Consider the following 26,167-nt stretch of genomic DNA (forward strand, 5'->3'; position numbering starts at 1 on the left):
CAAAGACACTCGTTACATCGAATGCAAAGCACTGAAGCACAGCACTGGTCCCACCCCCATCCCTTACAGCAGCATGGCTCTCCAGGGCAGAAGTCCAGTCCTGTGCTGAAGTTTTACTGCTCTGTTACCACTCTTTCCAGTGGCAGAAATGGCAATGCCCAGCCTTTCTGCATTCCTGCAGTCACTTCAATGGGAATCTGAGCAACATTTTGAGTCCCAGCTTGCCTAGTGCCTGCACTGCCATGTGAGCATGCATCCAGACCGTAGTCTTCTTCCAAGGCAGATGGCCTGAGTATTTTCAGCCCTCATTCATTCATGGTCTGCAGGGATTGAGCAGGACAGAGGCTGAACACCATCCAGGAGCAGATCCCTGGAGATACTCAGCCCTCCTAAATTCACCACGGATGCTTTGAACCCATGCTACATCTGCAGCCCCCATACCTCTGCATACCTAGCGCTTGCTTGGAGCCCGTTCTCACTTTCCACTGCAGGTATAGGCTCTGTGTACCTAGCCTTAGCTGGTGTAGCACAGCCAGTGTAGACACAGCCCCTGTAAAGCCCAAAGAGCCACACAGGTAAAGCAGATTGTACCCCTGACTTAATTTGTCTGAATAAATATTCAGTGCTATTGACAAGGGAGGCTCGGGTGCGGCAGCATGCAGTGAGCTGCTAGGGGATTGTAAAGAATGATCAATGCTGTCATTTTTATGTACTTCATTTCCCCTGGTGATTTCTCAGTGCTGCCACCATCATCTCTTCTGCTCATTTCTTCTTACGCTGATGGGGGTGAATTTTCCTACTGCTGCACTGGGGGCTTTCACAGCAACGAGGTGTCATTAAATCAGACAAGGCAGCAGAAGATGAAGAACGATCCAGACTGTAGAGGGCAAGGCAGGAGAGGTCGAATTGAGCAAGTTGTGAAGTGAATTCCCAAAGGACTCACTTTTTTTCCAAACTAAGCAAGAAACCAAGCAGAGTGAGCAGGACAGCGTGAATGCTAAGGCAGCTCCATTCCTGTTTCATAGTATTGCTGCTTTATAGAAGATTCTTCTGTGTGATTTCTTACTGGCTGGTTTCCTGCTGGAGGTGACCAAAAAGCAGAACGGGGGTTGAAGGAGCACAGGGTGGAGATAAGCATTAAAAATGGATGTAAATCACCATCATAGGATAACTGGGGATAAGAATATCCCAATTTTAGACACCTGGGCTACCTCTGCACTGTAGGAGTAAAGGGAATTCAGAGAAGGCTGATGAGAATGATTGAGAACTACTTGGAATAAATCAGAAGTTTGAAATTCTTTCCTTTAAGGGGAAGAGATGAAAAGTAAAAGCCTGTAAAGCAGTCGGTGGGCTGAAAAAAGATGAGGGCCATATTTATGCCTGCTGTACACAACAAGGATACGGAGCAGCCAATGAAATTGAAAAGGCAGAAAGTCCTGAATGAATTCAAGGAAATACTCTTTCAGACAGCACGCATTCAGACATTGGAGCTTCTTCCAGAGACAACATAATTCAAGGGCAGCTTGGGTGTCTATGTGAGCTATATGAAGAACAGAGTTAAAAGGTAGGCAAGAGCTTCAGAAGGTTAAAAAACACTCCTGCTTCCAAGTTTAAATCAATCTCTCACTATTACACATTCAGGTGAAGCCTTCCAAGGAAATTGGTTATCTTCCCTCTGCCTGATGCTTCCTACGCCGTCTTCTGAACTGATTCTGGTTGCTGCCAAGGAGCGCTCGCTGGAGCACTTAGAATCAACATCAGTTGTGGTTTGACCTTGTTCTGCTCATGTGGTTTCATGTGAACCTAGTGGGATTATTCTTTGTGTGAAGGAAGCCAGGCCCACTGGCCAGGGAAGCAATGAATCAGGAAAGGGAGGTGGGGCATCTTCCCATCGGGGCGAGAAGAATTTGAGTAGATGCAGCAGCAGGGCCATTTCTGAAGGAAATTAGCAACACGTGGGCCAGAGCAGGTAGCTTTGTATCGGTAATCCTATCGTGGAGCGTGCCTTTTGGAGAGAAACACCAATGAAATCCTTTCTGCTCACATGATACAACATAAACAAGAGGTTAATTAGGACTTTGCTATTTGTGTGAGCCTCCTGCAGTGCCTTAGTGGTATCTGCTCCATTCCAGCAGTGACAGACAGGGACCTAGTACCAAATATCTCCTCAGGAAGAAGGGATAAAAACCTGCATATTGAAGGGTGCAGCCTTTTAAAAGCTGTTGTTGGTATTCAGGTGTCAAAGCTGGAAGGTTTACCTCTAGGACAGAAATGCCCTGTGCAGTGTGCTGTGTTGTGAGCTGGGAGGTGTAGCTCCAGACCCAGAACGCAGGGACAGCAGCACAGTCTTACAACACCATAGTATTGCACTTGAATGTACAACACCCCTGTCAAACTGTTATTATTACTAGTCTTAGTTTGATACTATTAGCATGATATTATTACGTGATACCCCAAAAAGAGCTGTGCAGATCTCCTCCTTGTCCCTGGCTGCAGCTCTGGGTATTTTTGCCTTGATACCTGTTATCAGGCACCATTTCCTGGTGCATTCCTAATTAAAATGGCAGCCTTTAGGGACTGAGTTCCTGCCCAGCATGTGTTAATGAAGGGTTAGGAACATTTTAGGTAGTGTTTAAACACTGCTTTTAAGCATCTTTATTCTGACTTAAAGAACTTTGTTCTATAATCATCCAAAGTATCTATATATAACCACAGCAGGATGCTGTCATATTTTCATGAATATAATCTACTGCTTGTTGGTTAAAGAAAAAAAACCATCAGCTATCTCTGCTCCAAATCCACCAAGCAAGTGACAAAATGCACTCAGCCACTTCCCCCTTTTCCCCCTCCTCCACGGGGCAGCACAGCCTGCTTGCACCTGGGATGCTGGCTGCACTGCTTCCTGCAGCTCCTCTTCCTCGAGCTTCCGACACCTCAGCCTCTGCTCTGGGAAGCTTGCAGAAGGGCACAGGTTTTCTTCAGCGTAGCACCCAGAGTTCTTTTCACTGCACTGTTCTTTTAAGAGATGTCTTCTCGAAGGTGCACGTTGCAGTACTGAAAAGGTTACACTGCTATTATTATTCTAACAGAGTGGGAGGGCATTTGTCTCTCCTGCTACTCGTCTTGGGCAGGATGCAACGTGTGGCACTGTGTGCAAATAAACTCCCATCAGTCTGTGCACTGAAGTCTCTTGGCTCTCAGCCTGCAAACTGCTGAGGTCCCCCAAAAGATGATTCAGATCCTTGTTGGAAATGTTCAGACCAGCCTTCATCAAAGCAATTTAGAAATAAAACCGATCCCAACAAAACAGTTTAAATATGTGTTACTGACAAGCAGACTCCAGCCTATCCAGCAGGCTGGCACCCCTCTGTTCTCCATTGGTACACTGCTGCAGTCAAAGTATTTTTTCACTGCTGTGTCAGCTGCACCTTTTTTCACCTGCTGCCTGTGAAACATTACTAGCAAGAAAAAGGAAGTGCCCACAGTGGCTCAATGGAGATTGCAGGCAAACTCTCAGCCCATCTGAAAACCAGACCATTGTGCTGAGCATCCTGAGCCTGTGAACTCTGCTCTCCTTCACATCTTGGGTCACTGCGTTTACAGCACGAGGAGCCTCCAGAGTCTGCTCACACTCTGTGCCCGTGGTGCAGGAAACTGTTTCAGGCTCCAGGGTCGCCAGGCTGCTGCCTTTCATGGGTGTCGCAGTCCCTAACAGCACAAAAAAGTCAGAGGTGGTGGAAGTTGGGTTTGGTTGCTGAGGCTGTAATCAAATTAAACAGGAGGATTGAGTTAGGTGGAAGGCGCTCCATCTCCCTGCAGGATGGGAGCGGGCCTGGCAGGCAGAGCTGGGCTATGAGCAGCAGTAGATTACATTTTTGTACATTAATATAATCAAACGGAACACAACAGCAGCCTCAGCGGGCAGATGCAGCAATTTGAAATTTACATTATCTGCTCTCTTAAAAAGTGGGAGGAGAAAAGCTTGCCATCATTCCATCGACAGAAAGCCTGATCCTCTAAACAAATGCCAGCTGCAGAGCTAGAAGAGATCAGGGTGACAGTACCTGGAGCTGCAGCCGAGCTGTGTGACTGCCGCCATCGGGTCCCACAGCGGGCCCTGCAGGGAGCTCTGGGCTGCATCGCCCAAGGAGAACCTGCAGGAGTTCTGCAGAGAGTTTGCACCTACTGCACAGGACCTGGTGGGGTTCTTTTATATCCCAGCTGCCAATTGTAGGAACCTACGTCAGTGTGTTCAATGGCAATTTTGTTGTCTTTTTTAAATTCCGTTCTGAATCTTACACTAAAACCTTCAAATGTGATGGAAAGGAATGTGAAAACGAAGGTCACTGCTAATACGTTTTGTGACAGCTTGCTCTAAGAATATGAACTGTGCTTGTTTTACAGGCAATCTGAATTTTGAGAAGGTGATTTTCTTTGTCATTTGAAGGATCTCTTGATCTGCTTTTCTTTCTTCCATGTTCTCCTGTGTGTTTATGGTTACAAATGCTGTTGGCAATCCTTAGTGCTCTGGGCTGGGCTCCTTCCTGTATGTAAATGGAGAAGGAGAGGCACTGTGACAGACCAGTTCATTTTTGCTCTGTGTTCTTAATAGCAATGAAATGCTTTGGAGGGAACGTGTGATGAATTCTAAAGCACCAGCTCTACAATAATCTGCTCACAGGTAGATTTATTCCTCACTTTTTTTTTTTTTTTTAAGCCTTGAAGAGTATAAACCATTTTTTTAAAGTTATTATTATTCAGCCATTTATTTATTTAGGCATGTATGTAATATCCTGCCAAGTTCCTGGCCTCAAGCATTCCTGCAGCAATGTATTCCACAGTGTTTGGGGAAAAAGGGGCATTTTCTCTCACCAGTTTCTTCAGTTTCATGCAGATTTTAGCTTCCTGGCTGAAAATAGCCCCGTGCTCTAAGGGAAGGAGTGTTGCTGACCTAGGTAATAGCAGAATGTGATCAATATTCCCATCATTATTTTGTCTCATTACTTGTCCACGTTAGCTGGTTTAATTGGCTTCGTGCCTGGTAGCTCGATGGACTCAGGGGGTGCCTTCCCACTTAGCTCAATGAATTTTTGATCAGGCCACAAATGAGGTCCTTCCGACAGAGCCTGCAGCCTGGGCTCACCTCTGTCATCTGAGTCACCCATCGATCCCCTCCTCTGCTGCTCAGCGGCCCTTTCCAGCGCTGGATACCTGCACTGCTGAGGGCTCGCGCTCCGAGCAGCCTCAGAACTCGCAGTGCTCATCCTTGATGCTGCTCTCAGGCCATGCCAGGCTTTGCCCCATTTTCAGGCCAGCCATGTGTCTTGTCTTCTTCTCGGGTATTTATGCTTCCCTTTCCCTCAGCCTTCCCAGATATTTCTTTCCCTTGGTGTGTCTATGTATAGCTACCAAGCGAGACAGACCTTTTGGATGATGACTGTGGTCATTTTTAACTTCAGAAAAGCCCGTGACCTATTTCCAAAAGTGATTCATTGCTAGCCTCTCAGAAGAATTACTATTCCCAAAGATGCAGATAAGAGCCATGAGAGATTTAAAAAAACGCCTAGGCAGGTAAGATATCTAATTCCCACAGAGAGCTAGACACCTAACCTACTTACAGCTCTGGGGCTTGATTTTTTTCTCCTTTTTTCCAAACACATTCAACTATATCAAGAGATACATGAATGCTGTTGAAAATATGAGCTGTAGGCGTCTGAGAACAGAGCCCTGCTGAAAAGCAAAGGGGCACATACCCCAAAGTCATGGAATCATAGAATCACTCAGGTTGGAAAAGACCTTAAAGATCATCCAGTCCAACAGTCATAGAGGTTCTGCTCCCAGTCCTCACACTGCAGCTCGGGAACATGTTCTGTGAGATCTGAATCACAGAATAGGTTGGGAAAGACCTCTAAGATCATCCAGTCCGACAGTCAGCCTCACCATGCCCGCTGACCACGTCCCTCAGTGCCACATCTCCACAGCTCCTGAACACCTCCAGGGATGGTGACTGCACCACTTCCCTGGGCAGCCCATGTCACCTCACTACCACTCTTCATGAGCAGAAATTTTTCCTCATATCCAACCAGAACTTCCCTAGGCACAACTTGAGGCCGTTACCTCTTGTCCCTTCGTGCTGCAGGCTCCATTCCTTCCATCCTTCCTTCATGCTGTCTGGCATCCATTGCAGGCTTACAACTCAGTTCGGTGCAGGCAGAATCCAACTGTTTTTATCCTAGATGTTTAAAGAAAGCCACACAGGAAAGACAGTCGTTTGAGTTGCGCTAGAAAATATTTTTAAAAGTCTGTGTCATGTTGCCGTGGTGACAAAAGTTCTTAAAAGGATGAAGATTAAAGTCGAGGCTGAGAATGGTGGCATGGGGAGGGAAGGGGGGCTGTTGTCACGACAACGTGCACTCTGAGAGTGCAAGAGGCAAAACCCACGGTGGTGGCAGGCTCTTTGGGGTTTATATATATCTGTAAACAGCTGCCATTTATGCCAGCTTTCTCAGTGCTAATTAGTCCTGCTATTTCACCTTTCTCTGCTGTCAATATTTTCCGGTAGACAAAAGTCTCTGAGGAGAAAAGGCTTGGATTTAATTTTGGCTTGGGCTTTCTGCTGCTCCTTGAATACGGCCCCGTATCTCACAACTGGAGAAGCACTTCCAGTAGCCAGAAGCAGGCTGCCTGGGAGGAGTTAAATTACCTGGGGAGCAGGTAGAGGCTTGCAGGTGTGCATCGTACTCTTGTAGAGCCTTAACAGCATCTTGTAGAGCCTTACCAGCTACTCAGAGGCCACTTGTCCCTTCTTCTGCTTTTGTGCTGCTGGGGCTGTTTCTGAGAGCACCTCCTTGGCTCTGCTTAGAGGCCACAATCCATGAGCAGTAGTTAGAACAACCGGCATCCCCAGATTTGGTCCAAAACTTCGTTTGAAGATTCTCATGCAAGTGGCTTTTCGCTTTTATGTGCCTAATTTTGCCCATCTAGAATAATGGAGATAACACATACACTAGAGACACTGAAGCATGCTAGGTTAATGTCAGCTGGGCGCCTTGAGACCTTCAAATGAAAACTACCTCAGCAGCACAAAGGATTATTATTTAAAGTGTAAAATCGACTTGGATATCTCTCCTAACACCTGGCACTCAGTGCACTCCCCTCAAACTCGCTGCTGTTCCAGGCAGCCCTGTGACAGGCACCCTTCTGAGCATTAAACCTAATGAATCATGGGCCCGGATCTCCTCTCACACTGACTCAAGGCAGCATCAGCATCTCCATTGACATTGCTTATGTCATTTGGTGCAGAGCAAGCATAAAAAGAGAATCAACCTCAAACTCTTGCCTTCATCTAAAACTTGATCTTCTGGCTATAGTTTTCCCTGCTGGCACAGCAAAAAGCAGGCAAAACCAAATCCTGCATCACCTCAAACTGTCAGGCTCATCCCTGAGTCTGCACGCTGCTTGCAGATGTAGCTGTGCACCACAGATGATTTCCCATCTCCAGTCCATCTGCTCTGTGCTGCCTGGTGCTTTCTGCCTCGTCCCAGTGCAGTCTGGATCCTGAAGCTCTCTCCTTCCCATGCTGTTGTGCTGTTATGCCAAACACAGTGTGATCTGCACAGCCCAAAGCAGTCTGACCCAAAGGTGATCCTTTGTATGGGACTTCTGCTTCTCACTATGCTCTGATGTTGTAAATAAGGCCAATTGCATTCCCTTACTTAATTTTCCCCTCTTCCCAGGGCTACTTTTAGCAGTCAGCAGTCCAGGCTGTGCAACAGTTGCCTCAGATATTCAAGGTTTGTCTTTATATAGCACAAACAGCATTTCTTTTATTCATCACTCAGAACAAAACGTATGGCCTGTCTTGTTACTCAAGACAACAAGCCTTTCGCATTAAAATTAGCTTATGTTCTGGCACAGCTTAAATGTGGCATCACTGGAAGAGCAAAATAGTTGGAGAGGGATAGGAAAGAGCAAGTAAAAGGGATGATGATGCATTTCTCCTCATCAGAAGCTGAGGTCTTTTGTGTTCCTTTGCTGAAACATGGTGTTTCCCAATGGTTGAATTTCTTGAGGAGCTGCTCCCTCTCTCAGCTCTGGTTTCTCACACATCTTTAGCAGTATCAGAACTCTCAGGGTTTTGGCCCTTCGTGTGCCCATGGCTTCTGTGCTTCAGTGCTCCAATGCGTGCAGTGCTTTGTGTGCACCCTGCAAGTTGTTTGGCTCTCTCCTTCCTCCAGCCCTCCAGGGTGGATCTGCATATCCAGCTCCCCAAAACCTCTTCAGAGCCTCTACGAGGAAAATACATCTTCACCTCTGTTACATACAAAAGTCAAGCACAGGAAAGAAGAATAAAAGACATCTCAACTTGCTTCTGTAGAGTCAAGGAGTCTTAGTGTGAGTGGAAATGCATATTTCCTCATAACAGAACAACCTTAACTCTGCCCCCTAGCGTACTCAGAATAGTAGATGATACTGTTTTAGTTCTCTTTTGAGATTTTTTAAGGTCTTTTGATTTTTAAGCCATAAATTAAAGTGTAGGTTCTCTGCTTTCCATGAAGCTGGAGCACTGTCACAGGTACTTGATTACCCACAGGGGATTTATCACAGTTTGCATTATCTGTGGTGTGGCTGCAGACACCAGAACTGGCTTGGGACCAGCAGGCTTTCTTAGTTTGGATGCAGTGCTACAGAAATCCTGCTATATTGCCTGTAGAGGTAGTGAAGGGTAACAAGCAGTTTCACTGCTCTCCTGTGGCGCAGAATCTGTTTGTAAGCCTGGTGGATGCAAGGCAGCTCTGTGCAGAGCCAGCATTCAGTTGAGTGACGGTGCCTGCTGCTAGCTGTGTCTGGCAGGGTGTCTAGCTCCAGCTCAGCCACGCTGGCTCTGAACAGAATCATTGCTACACCTCTGTATGGCAGTCCCCAGGCCCACAGGAAAACCCTTTTGTTTCACACACAGCATCTCCAGTACATGCAGAGCCAACAGGGACCTGCAGCTGCAGACCTGAAACAGGCAGGCACACTGATGCAATGTGGCTTTCAGGGAACTAAGAAATTCTATTGACTGTTGGTTTGGATAGCCACAGTGAATTATATGCCAACATGCAACAATCAAGTGTACAACTTTGACTTGACTCAAAGCCCTTGTGTCACTGCTAGAGCCAGATTCCCATCTCTCTGAGGTGTCTTTGATTTCTTCCAGCTCAAATGTTCAGGACGGAGGAATCGCATTGCATTACAGAGCCGAGTGAGGAATGCTGCGCAGTTATTCGGGGCTGACAGGATTTCAGATTCATACTCTTAGGATGCTGATAGGTTGCTTGTACAGTATAAGCTGGATTTTCATGATGGGGCCTAGAGATGATTTTGTTGAGGAAAGTTTAGGTCCTTCCACTTTCCCCAAGCTGTCCTTTTAGCCAGTGCTGCAAGGAGCCCTTGGGCCAGAGGCACAAAGCCACCTTTATAGCAGAGATTCTGTTTGTTTTGGATAACCAAGTAACAGAACTATTGGCTCTATCAGAAAAAGCCCTTGGAAGCAGGTGCTTCTAAGCTTGAATCCGTGCTTCCTCCTCCTCCTCCTCCTCCTCCTCACCCTCTTTTTCCAAATCACAAACAGCTGAAAGCTGGAAAGCACCAGCAGTTCCAGGGAAGAAGGTGTGATGCCCTGGGACCCAGCTGGGGTTATGATATGACAGGACAATAAAGCCATGAGTGTTAATGAGGAAAAGCAGAGAAGTACCAATTACCACTCAAGTTCCTTTGCTTCTGGTTCAACCATTCTAGAATGTTTCTCCCATCTCTCCCTGGTGAGCTGTAGATTGCTTATAGATTGCACTGCAGCCCTGGCTGAGACCCTCTGCAGCACATTCCTGGATTTAGTATTCCCTGCTGTATGGGGATCTATTTACAGCAGGAACTTCTCAGAGGAAAGGTGTTCATTCTACTCCTGCACAGTTATTCCTATACGATGCAGGACGAGTGCTTCCTATTTTTCTCTTGCAGGTGAATGCAAATCTGTTTCAAGGAGTAGGAATGAGCTGGTAGCTCCTGTGACTGACATTTGAAATGGGATTTGTGTCACCCGTGATTCAGACGTTTACAGCTGGAGTTCATTAGCAAGCTCACTTTACAGGTAGCAGAGAGAAGCAGGACTTCTGAGGTGTGCTGTTTCCCATTCTCAGGTCCACAAGTGCTGCAAGCCAGGTATCTTGCCTTCAGGAGGTGTGTTTCAATCTCCAGTCCCACAGCAGGTGAGCTGAGTTCACCCTTTAGTGTTTGAGAGGAGGCAGCAGGACCACATGGCAGAAGCAAAGCACCTTTGTTGATGCAGTAGAATAAAGGCTTGCTGCCCTAGCCTGACCAGAATACATCCCAAGCATAGAATAAGCTCCATTTCCATCTATGTTTCCTCTATAGCATCCATTTCACTACTTATAATATGTTAAAGGGAGAAAGGCACTTCCTAAACCTGATAGGGTCTCTCCTTGTCCCTGGCTGGAGTTCCCTGGGCTATGGGAGTGTTGGAAATCATTGAAAACTGTGCACAGATGGGAGAGGAGAAGTCGCTGGCACAGTAAAACCCTGATAATGCGTAAGATCTGCTGGGCAATCCATCTGCAAACTGCTGCTCTGGCTTCATTATAAGCCTAGCCCGTGGCTGTCACTCAAATAGGCTGCATTCACCTTGGGTTATCTAAGTGAGAATGATTGTTTCTGTGATTGGGGATAAAAAAAAAAAAGGTGAAACCAGTAGAAATTATTTTTTATGAATTATGTGTTCAGCTTTCATACTGACCTATTGAGTCAGCACTGAGAGTCGGATTTCTTAGAACAGCCTTTCATGCTGGATTTTGGATATTTTCTTCTTTTCAGCTCAGAAATATCATTAGAATGGCCTTTCTCATGCTAAGGGACACTGTGGACTCCAGCTGCACCTTGGATGCAGTGGAAATAATGGGGTTTAGAAGCTGTTATCCACAGCATTCATCATTCTGGTTGCCAGTATTCTTCTGTGACTGCCTCCTGGTCAGGATTGAGCATGTCAGCTTCTAATGCATACAACTTCATGGCATCTTGATTAGGTAGAGGAGTGTTAATGTCTGGTGTGGAAACAAGCATTGAAATCGAACAGCTAGCTCTGACAACAGGGCAATGAGCCAATTTAGGGAGCTAAACTGATAAGCATTCCTTCATAACACCAGCTTTTTGCCTTCTTAGCTGCTTGAACTGATTCACTGTGGGAGCAGAGGCCGGGCCCTGATATTGGCAAGAGTGGCAGGTACTGCTGGGAGTGACTGCAGAGACCACTGGGTTAAGAGCAGCAAGCAGTTACATGGTTACAGCTAGCCATGCAGGCACATGGCTGCCTGTGGCCAGATCACCCACTTCAGATACTTCGCTGATGCACAGGCAGCCTCTTGGTAATCACTTTCCCCTGCAGAGGTGATTCTCAGCAGCTGAGCCACCCACTGAATGTGGCCACCTTTCTGCACAGGGGCTCTGAAGTTGTTCAGCTCTTAGGAAGTGCTGGCACGCTTCTCCCTGCAGTTTTGGTCACTGGTTTAGGTAAGGATGGAGATGTGGCAATGGGGCTGGGCTGTGCAGCCTCATCTGATTTGCAGTAGTCGTGTTTATTCCCCACATTCCTCTGCTTTTTGTTTCCTTCTATTAAATCCAACTAAGACACTGTTACCAGATTGCAGGCTAAGATGCAAAGCAGCCAGGCTGTGTGTGCTTTCAAACCATGGGGAGGTCTCTGGAGATGACCCAGCTGACAGCCGTGAGCCTGTCTGCTTCACACACAGCTGTCCACATATTTCATTCCTCCAGCAGCAGCAGCAGCATTGCTGTGTGAGGGGAGCAGTGATTACCATTTCTCCAGGCAGAGCTCTAGGGCAGGAAGCCATGGAATGTGGCTGTCAGGCCTCCATCCTTCTTTGATTTGCCACATGGGAGAGAATGTCAGGTGTGTTGGGGTCTCCGTTTTCAGGGTGATGTTGAAGTGAGAGCATTTGCCTCGTGGTGGGTGATCGAGCTGTCTTCTTTGTGTGTCCCTGCAATCCATTTTCACTGGAGGGGATGCTCTCTCCTGTAGAGGCATGCATTAATCATCAGATTCTGCAGCTCGGAGCAGCTACATTGAGTCCATGGCTGTGTTGATCTGCTCTGGATGCTGCAGATGTGGCAAAGCCTGTCCTGCATTGAGTTTTTGACAGGAACCTCAAGGTTGCATCCAGATGCTCCCTTCATCAACTGTGTTAATGGGAAGAGAGACCAAAAGTGGCCTCTGTGCTGAGTCACATAGGGTGACCGTGCTCTCCAGAACCAAGCTCTCCTTCTCACTGTGACATATTGGAAGGTAAGAGAAGCCAAACCTGGGCAGATATGTAGCATAGAACAGAACTTGCTGGCATGCCCAGTGTGTCTAGCTGTCATCACAAAGCTGGGCATAAAGGAGCCAAGCACTTACAATGTCTCCACGGTACACATCCCCCAAAATAGTAATCCATCAAGTAATTCCTGACTGCAAATGTGATTTCAGTGATGGAACACCCAGTTTCCACAGTGTGTCCTGCTTCTGACTAGTACTATGGACAAGAGGGCTGTAAACAGCCTTGGCACTAGAGAGCTGGCTGCAGAGCTCTGGTTGCCATTCCCTTTTGCCAGGTTTCTGAGTGTCCTTGCTAAGAGCTGCCTAATAGCTCTGGCATTTTTTCTATTTCTTCAGCTTCATGTAAGCACCATTTCCTTCATGTCACACTGAAGTGATGCAGCAGCTGGTACAAAAAAAAGTTGCATTGCAACCTCTTCTAGAAGCCTCTGCCGAGTTGAGGGCCATTCTTTCTTACATTTGATGCTTCCAGAGACTGCATTGAACATCCAGTAAAAAGATAACTTCTGCCATTGGTCGGTGCATCACATGTATTCAGCAGGAGCAGAAATCAAAGAAGGTCACTGCGGTTAAAAAGATGTTATGATGGAGTTTATTTCTGAGGCGTGGCTGATGTTCTGGAAATATTTGCAACCAATATCTTCTGTAAGAGGAGTTATGGAGCCTTCAATGTAAATTGAAGGCAGAAATCAAAGGGCAAGAGGGGTGAGTGAATACAATTTTGTATTTTGGTTTTTAATCTGTTTTTCAGCTGGTTCTGCTCACATACAGTGACTGACCTGAGCTAGGCTGATGCAGCCTTTCCTGTTACGTTAGCAAGGCTCTTGACCCTGATACTGCATCTAATTTTGCTGGGTTGGTTGGGGAGCTGCCATCTAATCTGCTCCTGGTTGTCCCTGCAGATCTTCCACATGACCTACGATCTGGCCAGTGCAGTTGTGCGGATTGTGAACCTGATTGGGATGATGCTGCTGCTGTGTCACTGGGATGGCTGCCTCCAGTTCCTCGTGCCTATGCTGCAGGACTTCCCTGATGATTGCTGGGTATCCCTCAACCGCATGGTGGTAAGTGCTTGCCCCTTGTATCCCCAAACCACTGCTCACAGCATCACCTTTCAGTTCCCCATCTTCTGCCGCATCCTTTTAGGGCTTTTCTCCCCTATCCAGCAGGCACTGGTAAAGCCACTTTGGGCACGGGGACTCCCTGGGGACAATTTCAACAACAGGACTGCAGAGTAGAAACCAGGCAATAGAGCCCCTGCAGCAGAAGGCAAGAGCCAGGCTCCCCCTCCTGGCAGGAGACAGCAAAGAGCAAGAGTTAAGGTGTCTTTCCACTGAGATCTGGGCATATTGAGCCAAATGGGGGTCCTGGAGCCCTGGCTGGGTCTGATGCATAAGGTGCTAATTCCCATGGCTGGCCTCAAGGAAACTGCTCAGCCAGCTGCTCCATATCCACTTGAAGGATGAGTGTGATCAGTATTGCAATGAAGTGGGCTGAAGCAGACTGCCATGCCACGGTTCGGCCTCCCCTTGTAGGAACAATGGCCAGACTTCCCAGTGAGGTCCCAAGCTGTGCACTGTTGCTGTGAGGGAGATTTATACCATATGGTACGTGCGCAGGGATTTCATGGTACTTTTCAGCCATCTCACTGAGAATTCAGGATCTTTTATTCAAAGGGACAATGTCCAGTTGATTAAGCAGCAAAAACTGACAAAGCTTAAAAAATTGCCTCTTACTGCAGCTCTTAACCTCTAGATTCCCCCAGCCAATTTCTTCTTTAAAATAATAATAATAATAATATCAGGCACTTGGGCAGAACAGAACAAATGCAAAATGTAGAAAAGAACTGCCAGCTTCCATGGCTTCCACATGCAGAGCTGTGGGCCCATGCTGCCCCTGCCTGAGATGAGTGAGCAGCTGTCAGAAGTCCTCTGTTTGAGGGGTTGTTTGTGTATTTCTTCCCTCTGCAATAATCGTTCGTTTCCTGCTGTTGAAAGGTGTCAGACTGACAGTTCTGGAGACTACAGCCCTTTATTTATCTGCATCAGAAGAACAACCCATGCAGCAGCTGCCCTGTCTTCCCTGTGCTGCTTTTTTATTATTTATATGACAGGAGCAGTGAAAGATCAGGGCCCCATTGTGCTTGTGCTATTTGGGTTCAAAAGGACATACAGCTCCTTGTCCTGGAGAGCTCAGAGCTGCAGACAAATCATCCCCATCAGATGAAGTGACTTGGCCATGGAGTCCTTGCACAACAGTTTTGGAGCAGCAGATTTGAGCCATGTTTCCTTATTTCTTGTGTACTAGACCCTAATAATTCCTCTTTCCACTTACTTGGTCCAGTCTTCTGGCTGAAAAACTGCTCGCTAATGATCATTGAGCATATGTTTTGGTGCATTGAAAGCCTGGGTGACAACCACAACAAAGGATTACCACCTCATATTCTTACTGCTTAGCCTGTGCACCTTTCTTAGCTGCAAGTCTGAGGACAGAGGGGGAAGGATGCAGAGGGCTCAGCAGAATCTCCAGGAGACAGGGTAGAAACTTTCTATTCAGAGCAGGACTATGCCAGGCAAGTACTTGTGCTGCAGTACTTGTCTTCCCATCCTGTGAAGCTGGGAATTAAATTTGCTTTGTGTGATTTATTTTTTTTTTCCCGAGCTTCTCATCTGCAGCTAAGTCACCTTAATTTTTTTTCACTTCATAAAAGTGAAAAAGTGATGATCTCAGTGACTGTCTCAGAAACGGAATCTCAGGAAAATGGGATGAAGAACTGGAGAGATGGTTATGCGTTCCACCTATCATTTAGGTGGCTTCTATTCCAAAGTTGTTCTGAAAATGCCAGCCCCAAAATAACTTAAGAACATTTTAAAAAAGTATATATGGAATCAGAGAGTTTCTTCTCACAATAAGGTTCTGTTCTCTTATCTCCTGAGAAGACTTCCAAATGTGTCAATGATGGCCTCTTGACTTGAGATGGAAGTGAACGGCGTAATTAGTGCAACAATTTCCATATAGTCCATTGTGAAGTAATGGGAGAGTCAGGAAACAGCAATAAACAGCAATAAACCAGGGCTGTCCTCAGGCTTTGGTGCAGGGGTATTGGTTTGCAGAATGGCTTTGTGTGAGATGTGATGGGTGTGGGTGGGAAGTCAGCATGGCTTCTGTTGGTGCCAGTTGCTAAGTTGGATTTGGGGTCTTTTAGTTCTGACCTGGTCACAGCTGTGAGGGGAGAAGTATTCTTGGTGCACAACTGCCATGATCGCATGCAAGAACCAAACAGCTTACCACTGTAGGTTAAAAAACATGAGTTGTGAAGCTGCTGCATCCGAGGGGAGGTGAACAAGAGATGCCAAATGCTTTGTGGGCTTTCTCCTCCTAACTCCCTCGCCAGTTTCCCACCTAGCTGCTTGGCAGTCCATAAAACAGCTCTGACTCCGATGCAGTGGGAAAAGAAGATTCATCACCTCCCATCTGCTTTCTAAAGGTTTGATCCTCTTCCAGGGGATCTGTGAAGCATCTGATGTTGCCAAAAATCATATCAGGGGCTCGATAAATCCCTGGGTCCGGTTCATCTTGTTATTTTCTCTGCATTCCATCCTTCATCTTCAGCAATTGTAGGAATGACTATCTTTTTCTTCTTTCTGAACTGTCTCTGAAATGGCAGGGATGGATGTTTTTGGTATTAATTGCTCAGCCCCAATCTCAGGGGCTTTGGTGCTAGCTTCCCTACAGGGCACTTTATTAAAAAGGGAAACGCTTGTGAGTCAGCTCCAGGGAGGCATATGTGCAGGCAGCAGCATCTCCCCACGATGACCCTTGCCTGGCAGCTCCTCGTCGGAGAAATCTGAGCTCTGCTGAGACCTGAAAGCTGCTGGAAACACGTGGCTTGCTCTCTTGGGTGTTGTGCTGAACTGATAAACTCAGCAGGGAAGGCAAATATCCCCATGTCAAATGCAGCGACCTTGCATAGGAAATACTAATCATCTTCCCTTCTACCAGAAGGAAAGCAGCTCCCCCTTTGAGCATACCACCCCCAACCCATGACACATTTTTTGGTGTTGCTGATGGGAAGTAGGAAGAGAAGCTGGTGCAGCATGTAGGGCAGAAGACAGAACAGTCTGGCATGATCTTCTGGGTGATTCCCAACTTCCTCCAAGCCTCAGGTCCAGCAGCTCCCTCACACTCTCACTCAGTAGGCTTATGAAGCCGTGCAGTAGCTGTTCATGTTTTATAGAATCTGTCAGGGAGCAGCTGCAAGGGTAGGGCTGCTCCACGATAGTGTACGAGCCAGGAAGCAAGGGGGACTCCAGCACAGTGCCCTGAGCAGCTGGACCTAAAGAGGGTAGGCAGAGCAGAATTGGTGATTAAAGGGTCCATTGACTATTCCAGAGAAGGCAGGGTGATAACCATAACATCCAGCATCTATCCACAGAGTCCAGATAGGAGCAGCAAGATAAGGGACCAGAGGCTACAGCAAAATTCAAGGCCTGCTAGGGTTTGGGGCTGGGCAGGCGTACAGCCCTGACAAGGCTCAGACAAGGACTGGGTGGAGAACACTGGGGTCATGAAAGGGGATCCCACAGAGACCTGGGGCAATGAAGATTTTCTGGTGCACTCAGAGTCCTGAGAAAATCTTCTATAAGGTGAAGGCCATGCAAAAGCTCACCCTGGAAATAAGCCCAGAACAAGCAGGTGCTATCCAATATGAAGTTTGTCCCATCATCTTCATTTCTGGTCCCACTGCTGCTGTCCTCTAAACCCCATCTGAAGGTGTTTTCCCTGCCTAGCAGTTGTGGTGCTGTCCAGGGGAGGGCAGTGATGCTCAGAGGCCTTCATTCTGCAGCACAGCACAAATGGCGTGCAGCAGCAAACACGGAGTTTGCTCTGAGGGCACATAAGATCATTGCTGAGCCAAATGTGGGAGTTCACAAAGTGTACTCGAGCCCTGTTTGTCTGGGCTGATGGTCTCAGGTCTGAACTGCCTGTAAACTGCGGCTCATCTGACTAGGATTATATATGGAAGGGGGTTGGTTGCTGAGTAAAATACTCCTTCACTACAGACAGGCTCTTAAAACTTAGAAATGGTAGCGGTGTATATGGCAGGCATAATGGTGTGCCCATGGATTGTGCCTCCACACCAAGAATTTACCAGTACTTTCCAGGTTTTCTGCTGCTCTCTTTAGTCCTGTCTGGTGGGGGTTCAGCCAGATGCACTCACATGTTCCTCTGATCAAGCAAAATCCTGTGAGACCCTGTCCTGTTTCTTTAGGTGCTTCTCTAAGGTACTGCTGATTCCAACGCTGCCTTTGAAGAGTTTCAGCAGTGTGCTTCCAAGTATTCAAGAGTGGAGATACGAGCAGAGGCATTGAAGTCCAGACACTTAATCCCGAAGAAACCCTTATAGTCCTGCCAGTGTGGGTGTTAAAAACAAGCTAGTTTGAGAAACCACTTCAAAGCAATTTTAACTCCCATTTGCAAATGCTCACAGTGCCTGGCGTGCGCTGGAGATAACATCCCTCTTGACAATGTTCAAGCACAGATCTATAGCTCCATTTTAGCTTGCTTTGAGATTTGGTTAAGGAGGAGCCATGTTCTTTCTGCAGTTTGAGGGCCTCATTTATCTACCTTAATGGATCATTTTAGCCACTAGGGTGTATTTGTAGTATAGTCCTCCACTACAGGGGCTGGTTTGGTATAGGGGCAAGCTGTATCAGTACAGGGCACTGTGATGCTGATAAGCTTGTGACCACGTTTGGAACCAATGCTGCTTCTCTGTACTGCATTCTTGGCCTGCCTGTTTATTCTGTGGGAAACGAAAGGGTGTAGAGTAGGTTTGAAAACTAAAGATATACTCAGACTTCTGAGGAAAGAGTAATCTCAAAGACTGTGCTGTGAGGATCCAGTGCTCCTTACAGATGCTTAGAGGTTGTGTCCTAAAGGTAACTGCTTTGGAAGGTTCTTCTTTCATGGAATTGCCTGTTTTAGAAGTCCTTGATCTCTCCTCCCGGCAGGCCAAGCTGCTCAGGACCATTGTAAGCTCCCTGTGTTTTCTCCAGTTCTCGCCCCTCAGCCTGTCATTACTCAGCCTGGCACAAAGCAGGCTGTCCTCACAGGGAGCCATGATGCTGATGGAAACTGAGGTCATTGCTCATAACTACAGAGTTCTCATGGAGCTGGAAGTGTTTCTGCAGGATGCTGGGGCTTGTTGCTATTGGACATCATGGGTTTGGATGACTAATTTCTACATTGCAAGCCTCCTACACCCAAAAGTTTATTGGGAACTGTTGGCTCTTACTTACATAGGCGGGAACCAAATCCAGGGTGGTTTAGTGACTTGCCTGCTCCTGAACAGCAAGTTGCTAGAATGACTCTCAAAACTTGAACCTGACTGATGCCCAGACTCTGCCCTTTGATCATTCACAGTCATGAAAAACCCTGGCAGCCAGGTTCCTGATGTCTGAGCAACCAGCTCAGCTGATCTTTTTCTGTCTTCCCAGATTCCCTTTGGAATTTCAGCATTTCTTTTCTCCCTGCCCTCAATTCTGTTACAGAGATATGCTGCCCTGTTAAACTACTGCCACACTGAACTCAGAAGGCAGCAGCATTTCCACGGTACCATGGGAAAGGTATTTGTTTTGAGAACCTTCTGGCTAAGAAGTAGAACTGGCCTAAGAGGGCAAGAGGAGAAGAAATCACACTCCTCTCCATCAAGCCACGTACACACCTCTGTCTTTGCCAGACTTACCTATTGGCTCTGTAATAGAAAGGCAGGCTGGGGCATGCTTAACCACTGTGTCGTGGATTGCTGCTTTTCTCGGTTTGTGTTTGGTGCTGGGACTGACTCTTCTGCTTGCCTTGTCAGGCTTCTCTCAGGGAGCTGCATTCAGCCCTGTGTAGGCATCAGAGTACCGGTGTTCTTTGCCTTCTCCTGTAGCTGACTCCCCCTTTGGGCTGCAGCTCACACACAGGGGCAGGCCATCTGCAGTCCCAGGAATAGAGACCCAAAGGCCACGTTATCTTTCCTGTGGGCTCAGGGGAGATTTTTCCAGTGCAGGAGGTGAACTGGCTCCTGCTTTGTCAGGGAGGTGAGCCCAGACAGGCTGGCGCCAGTAGGGAGCCGTCCCCCCTGGGACCCTGGATGTGCTGCTGCTTCTGTGTCCGCTTTGCTGTCACTTCTGCTGCTTTGCCCTTCTTGTTGCAGTGTGAATCAGGCCCGCTTGCATAATGTAACTGGATATGGCTAAGGTAACACTGTCTCCTGTCTTTGTCCACGTGCTTATCTCCCACACAAGCATTAACACCGACCAGAGGTTCCAGCTCTTTGCCACAGCTCACAAACATTAACAGTGCTCTTTGGTTCTGTTTACTACTTGTCAGCTTACTGAAAAATTTCCATCAACATTAGTGACACCCAGAGAGCTGGTTTTTGTAGACAGGTCATCAGCCATCCACCGGATTGTGATAAGATCCCTCCAGGGAGGCATCCAGTAAACTCCAGGGCTTCCCGCATTGCAGGTCACCATGCTGAGCCTGCTGTGTCTCTCTGAATGGAGTTCACAGAAGTATTGCTCACCTATCTGATGAGCCCCAAACCAGGTCTTCTGCACAACGACCTTCTGAGTTGCTGTGCTGTATGTATCTGCACTGCTATATCCAAGTGTATATCCAGCACCTTACTAGGAACAGGAAGAAGACTGATGAACGTACAGATTATGTGCTGCAATGAATATCACTGTAGCAGTGGTATTTTTTCACACGTCTTGTAATAGCAGTGTGTGATGACAGTTGCATTTACTTTACAAGGTTTTGTGGCAAGGACTTGCTAGCATATAATGCCCACAAGATAGTGAATGTACCTTGTGCTGTTCCATGAGCTCAAACTAATCAGAGTAGTCCTGAAAGTTATGTTCTGTTTTTTTCCCTTTTGCATGATGTAATCACTGAGGTGCTTCTGCTGTTCATTGTGGTGGGAGAGCACAGCATGTCTGAAGGAAGCCATTGACTTCAGCTGGCTTCTCACTGTGGTTTATTTCATCTCTCAAATGAAGCCTTTTCTAGTTTGTTCAGCTCCCTGAAGAGGCCCAGTTTGACCCTGCAAAGAACTCTCTGCCATTATCATCTTAATTTTCTGCCCTCCCCTCTCTTCAGGTAATGACCAGAGATCCAGACATGGGGAGTAAATGATTTTTCTTGCTTTAAGACCTCACTGCTGGAAGGCTTGCTCAGGCTCTCTTCTAGCAGTCCTTTGAAAAATCCATTTCTCAGTGGAGTGACCATTTGCATCAGTCCCACACGTGGGTCATTTTGAACACATTGCAGTGCATCATCTCAGTGTATCCCAGGTTAGGAAAGCATCAGTCAGGATTTCTTTCTGAAAGCTGTGCTGGAAAGAATGCATGGAATCTGTAAAAACCCTGACCAAAGTCAGCTACTGTCAGATGACTAAATGTAGGGTTTGTATGTATATCCAGCGTGCCCAACACTTCTAAGCCATCACATCGTTTGTTTAAAACATAGAGGTGCTTTAAATATGGACTTTGAGTCTAACGTTAGGTATCGTTTTCTGAAATGTGTTCATCTCAGTGAATGTCTTGTCCCACTGCTAAAGCTTTGTCTGTCTATCTGTCTCTTCAGAATGACTCCTGGGGGAAGCAGTATTCCTATGCGCTGTTCAAGGCAATGAGTCACATGCTCTGCATTGGGTATGGGCAGCAGGCACCCGTTGGCATGTCTGATGTATGGCTCACTATGCTGAGCATGATTGTCGGTGCCACCTGCTATGCCATGTTCATCGGCCATGCCACAGCCCTAATCCAGTCTCTGGACTCCTCACGGCGTCAGTACCAGGAGAAGGTAAGGACTGGGCTTTGCAACCCTTATGTCACCTAGGGGTGGTTTACGCATCGTCTGGAGGAGATGAGGGCTATGAGTGACCCACGTGAGAGGCCGGGAGTGCAGTGCCTTTGTCACTACTGTAGTGTGTTGGTATCTCATAACTATTTGTTTACCCAACAGAACCTCAGAAGGAAGTGGATGCAAGATCACATGAATAACAGTAGGGCAAGTGGGGGATTCTTTTTGTCTCTGGCTGTTTTAGATTATCCATGTCAGTGGTATCTAAAATTGAGTCACTTTCTGAAATCCTGACTGAATGTTCAGAATGCCCAGCGTTTGTTTAGCAAGCACCTCCTTTAAAAGTATCCACATTAATCACATCAGTGCTCAGGAATGAAACTACGTAACAAACCCAAAGCAGGGCTCAAAGCTCAGAAGCGCCAGGTAGGTTCCCCAGGTAGCTGTGGAATTAATTGCAGTTGTTGAGTTGCATAATGTAGGACACAGACAGAAATGTCACCACTGATCAGATTGCCATTGCAGTTAGCAGGAGCTCCTGATGGTGGGTTTAAGGTGATACTGTGAGTTTGTAAGGTGTTACGGAGCAAACAGGGTCACTCACCATGATTCAGCAGGTGGTACAATGATACTTTTCCTTCTAGGACACAGGTGAGCAGGGCTTCTGCCTCAAGTTCTGGCTGAACCAGCACCTCCACAAAACAGGAGAACTTGTTGAAGAATGACTGTGTGTAACTAAGAGTAAGGGCTTGGAGGGCTCAAGGGTGTTGTGGTCAGGGTTACGCAGGTACATTTGGTCTGAAGACTTAAGAAGAGGAAGAATGAGGTGCTAGTCCTATTCTGACATTACTTCTTGTTGATTAAACTAGGTAGCTATTGTTCAATCATGTGAAGTATGGCTGGCATGCACTGGCTTAAGAAGGGTGAGTTTGAAGCTGTTGCTTGGAAGGAGGTGAGAGAAAGGATGGCAATATGGGCTAGAACAAGTTTGAGACACTGGGATTACAGTGCTGGGCTGCAGGAGGACCTTGCAGTAGAGCAGAGACTGAAAGCAAAGTCCAGAGGCTGAATCATGCTCTGAGGATAGGGAATATCTGAAACCACAGCTAGAGCTAAAACAGAAGGTCCATTTGAAGATGTGTGGAGGACTGGGTTACTTCTTGCTTCTGTGTTCCAGATTGGCTGGACTTAGGCTAATTGAGAGGAAGGCATGCCAAAGAGAAGGACACTGCAGCACTAGGAATGCAAGCTGATCAAAATCTGTGTGTGCAGAGTATTTATTCAAATTTGTTTGAAGTAGCATAGAAGTCAAGGACTGATTTGCAAATCCAGCCACCTGGTCAACCGAGCTGCAGCCAAGTTTACACCTGCAGGACAGCGCACTGCAATTTTTTCCCCAGCCAGGTCTGGAGACAAGGGCAGAACTCGTCTGTAGATGTTTGATTCTAGTCAGTGCTCAGGGAAACCAGTCACCAGAAAGCCAGCGGGGACTGCAGCTGGGGTGGCAGAAGTGTGAAATGTTAAATAAAGCCTGATTAGATTGTGGAGATGTGAATAAGAGGGTTAATAGGTTCGGGAGAGGAGCTTTTTGACAAAAGCAGTGGATAGAGGGTTTAACAAAGGATATATTTCATGTGTAGTGGTTTATAGCAGGTTCATTTCGCAAGGTATTCTCTTAAGAACAAAGCCTCGGGGACTGAGTACATTCAATTTCCTCTTGCAAATGGGACAAATGATGGTCTAAAAACAAATATGTATTTACTTTCTGCATTCCTTAGCACTTGAATAGCCATGATTAAAATGAGGCCGCTTCGTGATTTGCAGCCCTGCAACTCAATTTAGTTCAGTCCTCATGGGACAACGTGGCTGTTGAAGCATATTATAAGCAAAGAATCTCAACAAGTTGGCAGGGTCGACTGGGAGAAGCACAGAGCAGTTTGGAGGCTGCTGCTGAGTACACCTTCAGGCTGCAGACAGGGCTCTGCATCTCACCTCAGCAGCAGCTCTGGCTGCAGAGATTTTATCAGCTGTTCTAGCAGTAGCCAAAGAAGGAGGCAGCGGGGAGGGAGAGGAGTGGCAGAAATGAAGATAATAACAGGACAGAAGGGAATGGCTAGATGCTTTACTTTGTGTAACCTTCAAGACAAGGTTTGGGAGAGAGCTTGTAGTGACGTTTCAGGCTGATCTTTTTTTCTGCCAAGCCAACTTGTTCTTCTCTTGTACAAACAGGGTTTCTGAGAAGGGGAATAAGACAACATGTGCTGTCTGTTGGCTTCAACTGCAGGCTTGTCTCAGTAAATAGGACGTGATTTGGTCCCATCTTTCACTCTTGATTAGATTCATTCGGACAAATCCCATGCCCTCCTGTAGGAGATACCTGAACTTCATGCCACGCTGGTTCTGCGAGGCAAGGAGGCCATACAGGATTGATGGGTTGATAGGAACCATGAAGATACTGGAGACAGAAGTTGAACCCTCCAAATCAGTGTAGTGCCAAGGTTCCTGAGTACAAGTGGAGAGTCCCGTGCGGCACAGAGCACTCCTACCAGCTCAGGCACTGAAGTGGCACAGCCTTCATGGCTCTGTGCCATCCCTAAAAAGCTCTGAGTCAGAATAGCTCGTTAGTTCTGGCACTCTGAAATGGCTGTCTTATTTCCAGTCCCAGTGGCAAAGTTAGAAGTTCTGTCCTGCATTGCAGAGTATGTTTTGCCCTAAATGATTTGCCTGCAGTCAAACAGCAGAGACAAGAGCAAGCTCAGGAGATGACTCCTGTCTGTGAGCAAGTGTCTAGCTAAAAATACATTTGCACCCTTAACTGTTGTCATTTTTTTTTTACATTTATATGATAAGAAAATACTACCAGTCCGTCCCAAAGGCATCTGATAAAAAAAATTTCCCAACGTCTTGGTATAGAGTAGCATTTTGTAAGTGAACCTCACAGCTCTGAGCAGAGGGGAAGCCTCACACACCTGTTCTCACCAGTGCTCCCTGCCTCTACTCCCAGCTGTGCAGTTTCACTCTGGTGCACTGCTCCTCATGCTTCTCTGCTGAGCTGATTTCTCTCTTCTGGCTTAGTTTTGTTTTCTGCTAGATCAGTAGGCTGAATTGCTGCACATTCCAGCAAATGCCAGAGCTGGTGCAGGGTAATGGCAGAGGAGGTCCATGAGCAAGAGTAGAGGCTTGAGGCCCCTTTCAGATATTCTTGGATCAGTTCAAACCTTAGCATGTAAATTTGTCATTGACTGCAAATAATCTACATTGCCACACAATCTACATTAACTGTGGCTCACAAGAGAAGGAGAGTTTTTTGGGCCAGGAGATGAGCAAACTAGGCTGATGTGCAAGTTATTTTCCTTCTTGGTGCAGGTTGCCCTATTAATTTCCTTCTCTAATCCTGAAGCTCAATTGGATTAATATTTATGTCAAGTCTCCACAAACAAACACACACACTCATCCTCCCCAATTGGCTCTGTAACCTTGAGGCTTTTGGGAGTGGTGGTTGTGCTGCTTACTGCAGCCGTGCTCATTGGATCAAAGCAGGAAGAGGCTCTGGGCTTCACTCTCCCATCGCAGCAGGATGCAGGCAGTTACGGGCATCCTGCAGGGAGGCTTGGCTCTCCCGCGTTATCTTCTCAGGTACATGCAGAAGAATGACTGATGATAGGTAGAAATTGCTGCTGTCAGCATTGCAGAGCCCAGCAAAGCTGTAATCTCTCCTGCCAGAGCCTCATCTCTACTCAAGATCTGTCTTGGTATTCTCCCAAGCTCTCTGTTCTCCATATTCGTTCCCCTGCTCCCCTTCCCCTAATAGTCTATCCAGTTCTCGTTCTTAAAACACAGATTAAAACTGGGGAGATACTTACATATTCATATCGTTATTCTTAATAATCACCTGCTGCAGCACAATTGCAAGGGGCAGCATTAAAGAGAGAAGTGCTTCCTGAATCCTGCAGAAGCACTCATGATCTCTCAATGCCTGAAACAGCTGTGTAGTCACCATTATCACAGCCCTTCTTGCACAAATTCATCCATAGTCTGGCTGTCCAAGCCAGCTCTCAACATTTTTGGTCCTGATCTTGCTGTCATTGGCCTGAACTCACCAGAGAGGATTTTGATGCTGGCAACTGGGAAAAAAATAGTGATTGTACAGGCTGAAGCATAATACATGGAACATACAGTCTTTGTTGGAGGATAAAGCAAATGTTGGACCAGTATTTGTCAAGAAAGAAGTGAAAGACTCACATTAGGGGAGGGTTTGAACCCTTTGAACCTGTGATCTCACAAGGTCCTTTCCATAGCACTACTGTGCCTCAGTGCTATAGAGGGAGCTGGGGATCCATCTCCTGGGCATAGTCAGTCTTTGCCCTTCCCTGCGGACCAGCACTACAGGGTCTTAGTAGGCAGAAGGTTTAAGAAAGGATTATTTTCTTCTGGTAAGTAATTAAACTTTAGAGCTGCTGCCACAGGGCACTGAAAAGGCCCCAAGTTTAATGAACTTCAGAATATTTAAAGAAATTCACACAAGGAAAACCTTTGAAGTATTATTGAATGCCCACGTGCAGCTTTAAGTCGTGGCAGTGCATAACCCTCATCTGCTTCTGTCAGAAGCTGGGAGGGTATGGCCATGATCTAGGCTACTGTGTGCCTCTTTTGTTCTTTCTCCTTTTCCTCAAAGCATCTGAAACTGTTGAAGAAATCACCTTTCGTGTGTCTTTAGGCTGTTGTGCTTTGCAGTTTTCTGAACTGGCTCCAAGTGAACGTGTGCAAGGAGTTCAGTGCAGAGATCCTAGCTGGGGTCCTGGATAGAGTATAATCACATTAGCCTGGCAGCATGCCCTTGCTTATTAGCTCCCCTCCCTCCCCTTCTCTAAGCAGAGCTAATTAACCTAAGCACAGCACTGCACCGGTTACATTAATTCT

At 46.8% G+C, this 26,167-nt stretch overlaps 1 protein-coding gene across 4 annotated transcripts in view; it reads left to right on the plus strand.

The window, feature by feature from the left end:
* Positions 1–26,167, plus strand: part of HCN4 (hyperpolarization activated cyclic nucleotide gated potassium channel 4) — a 144,762-nt gene that overhangs the window by 90,500 nt on the left and 28,095 nt on the right. For 3 of the 4 annotated variants that reach the window (XM_048956124.1, XM_048956125.1, XM_048956122.1), the window contains 2 exons: positions 13,294–13,455; positions 21,029–21,247. In XM_048956124.1, coding sequence (XP_048812081.1) covers positions 13,294–13,455; positions 21,029–21,247 — 381 coding nt within the window. The remainder of the gene's footprint in view (positions 1–13,293; positions 13,456–21,028; positions 21,248–26,167) is intronic. The other variant, XM_048956123.1, reaches the window with a different exon arrangement.

The sequence above is a fragment of the Lagopus muta genome, chromosome 10, assembly GCF_023343835.1.
Source record: "Lagopus muta isolate bLagMut1 chromosome 10, bLagMut1 primary, whole genome shotgun sequence".
NCBI lineage: Eukaryota > Metazoa > Chordata > Aves > Galliformes > Phasianidae > Lagopus > Lagopus muta.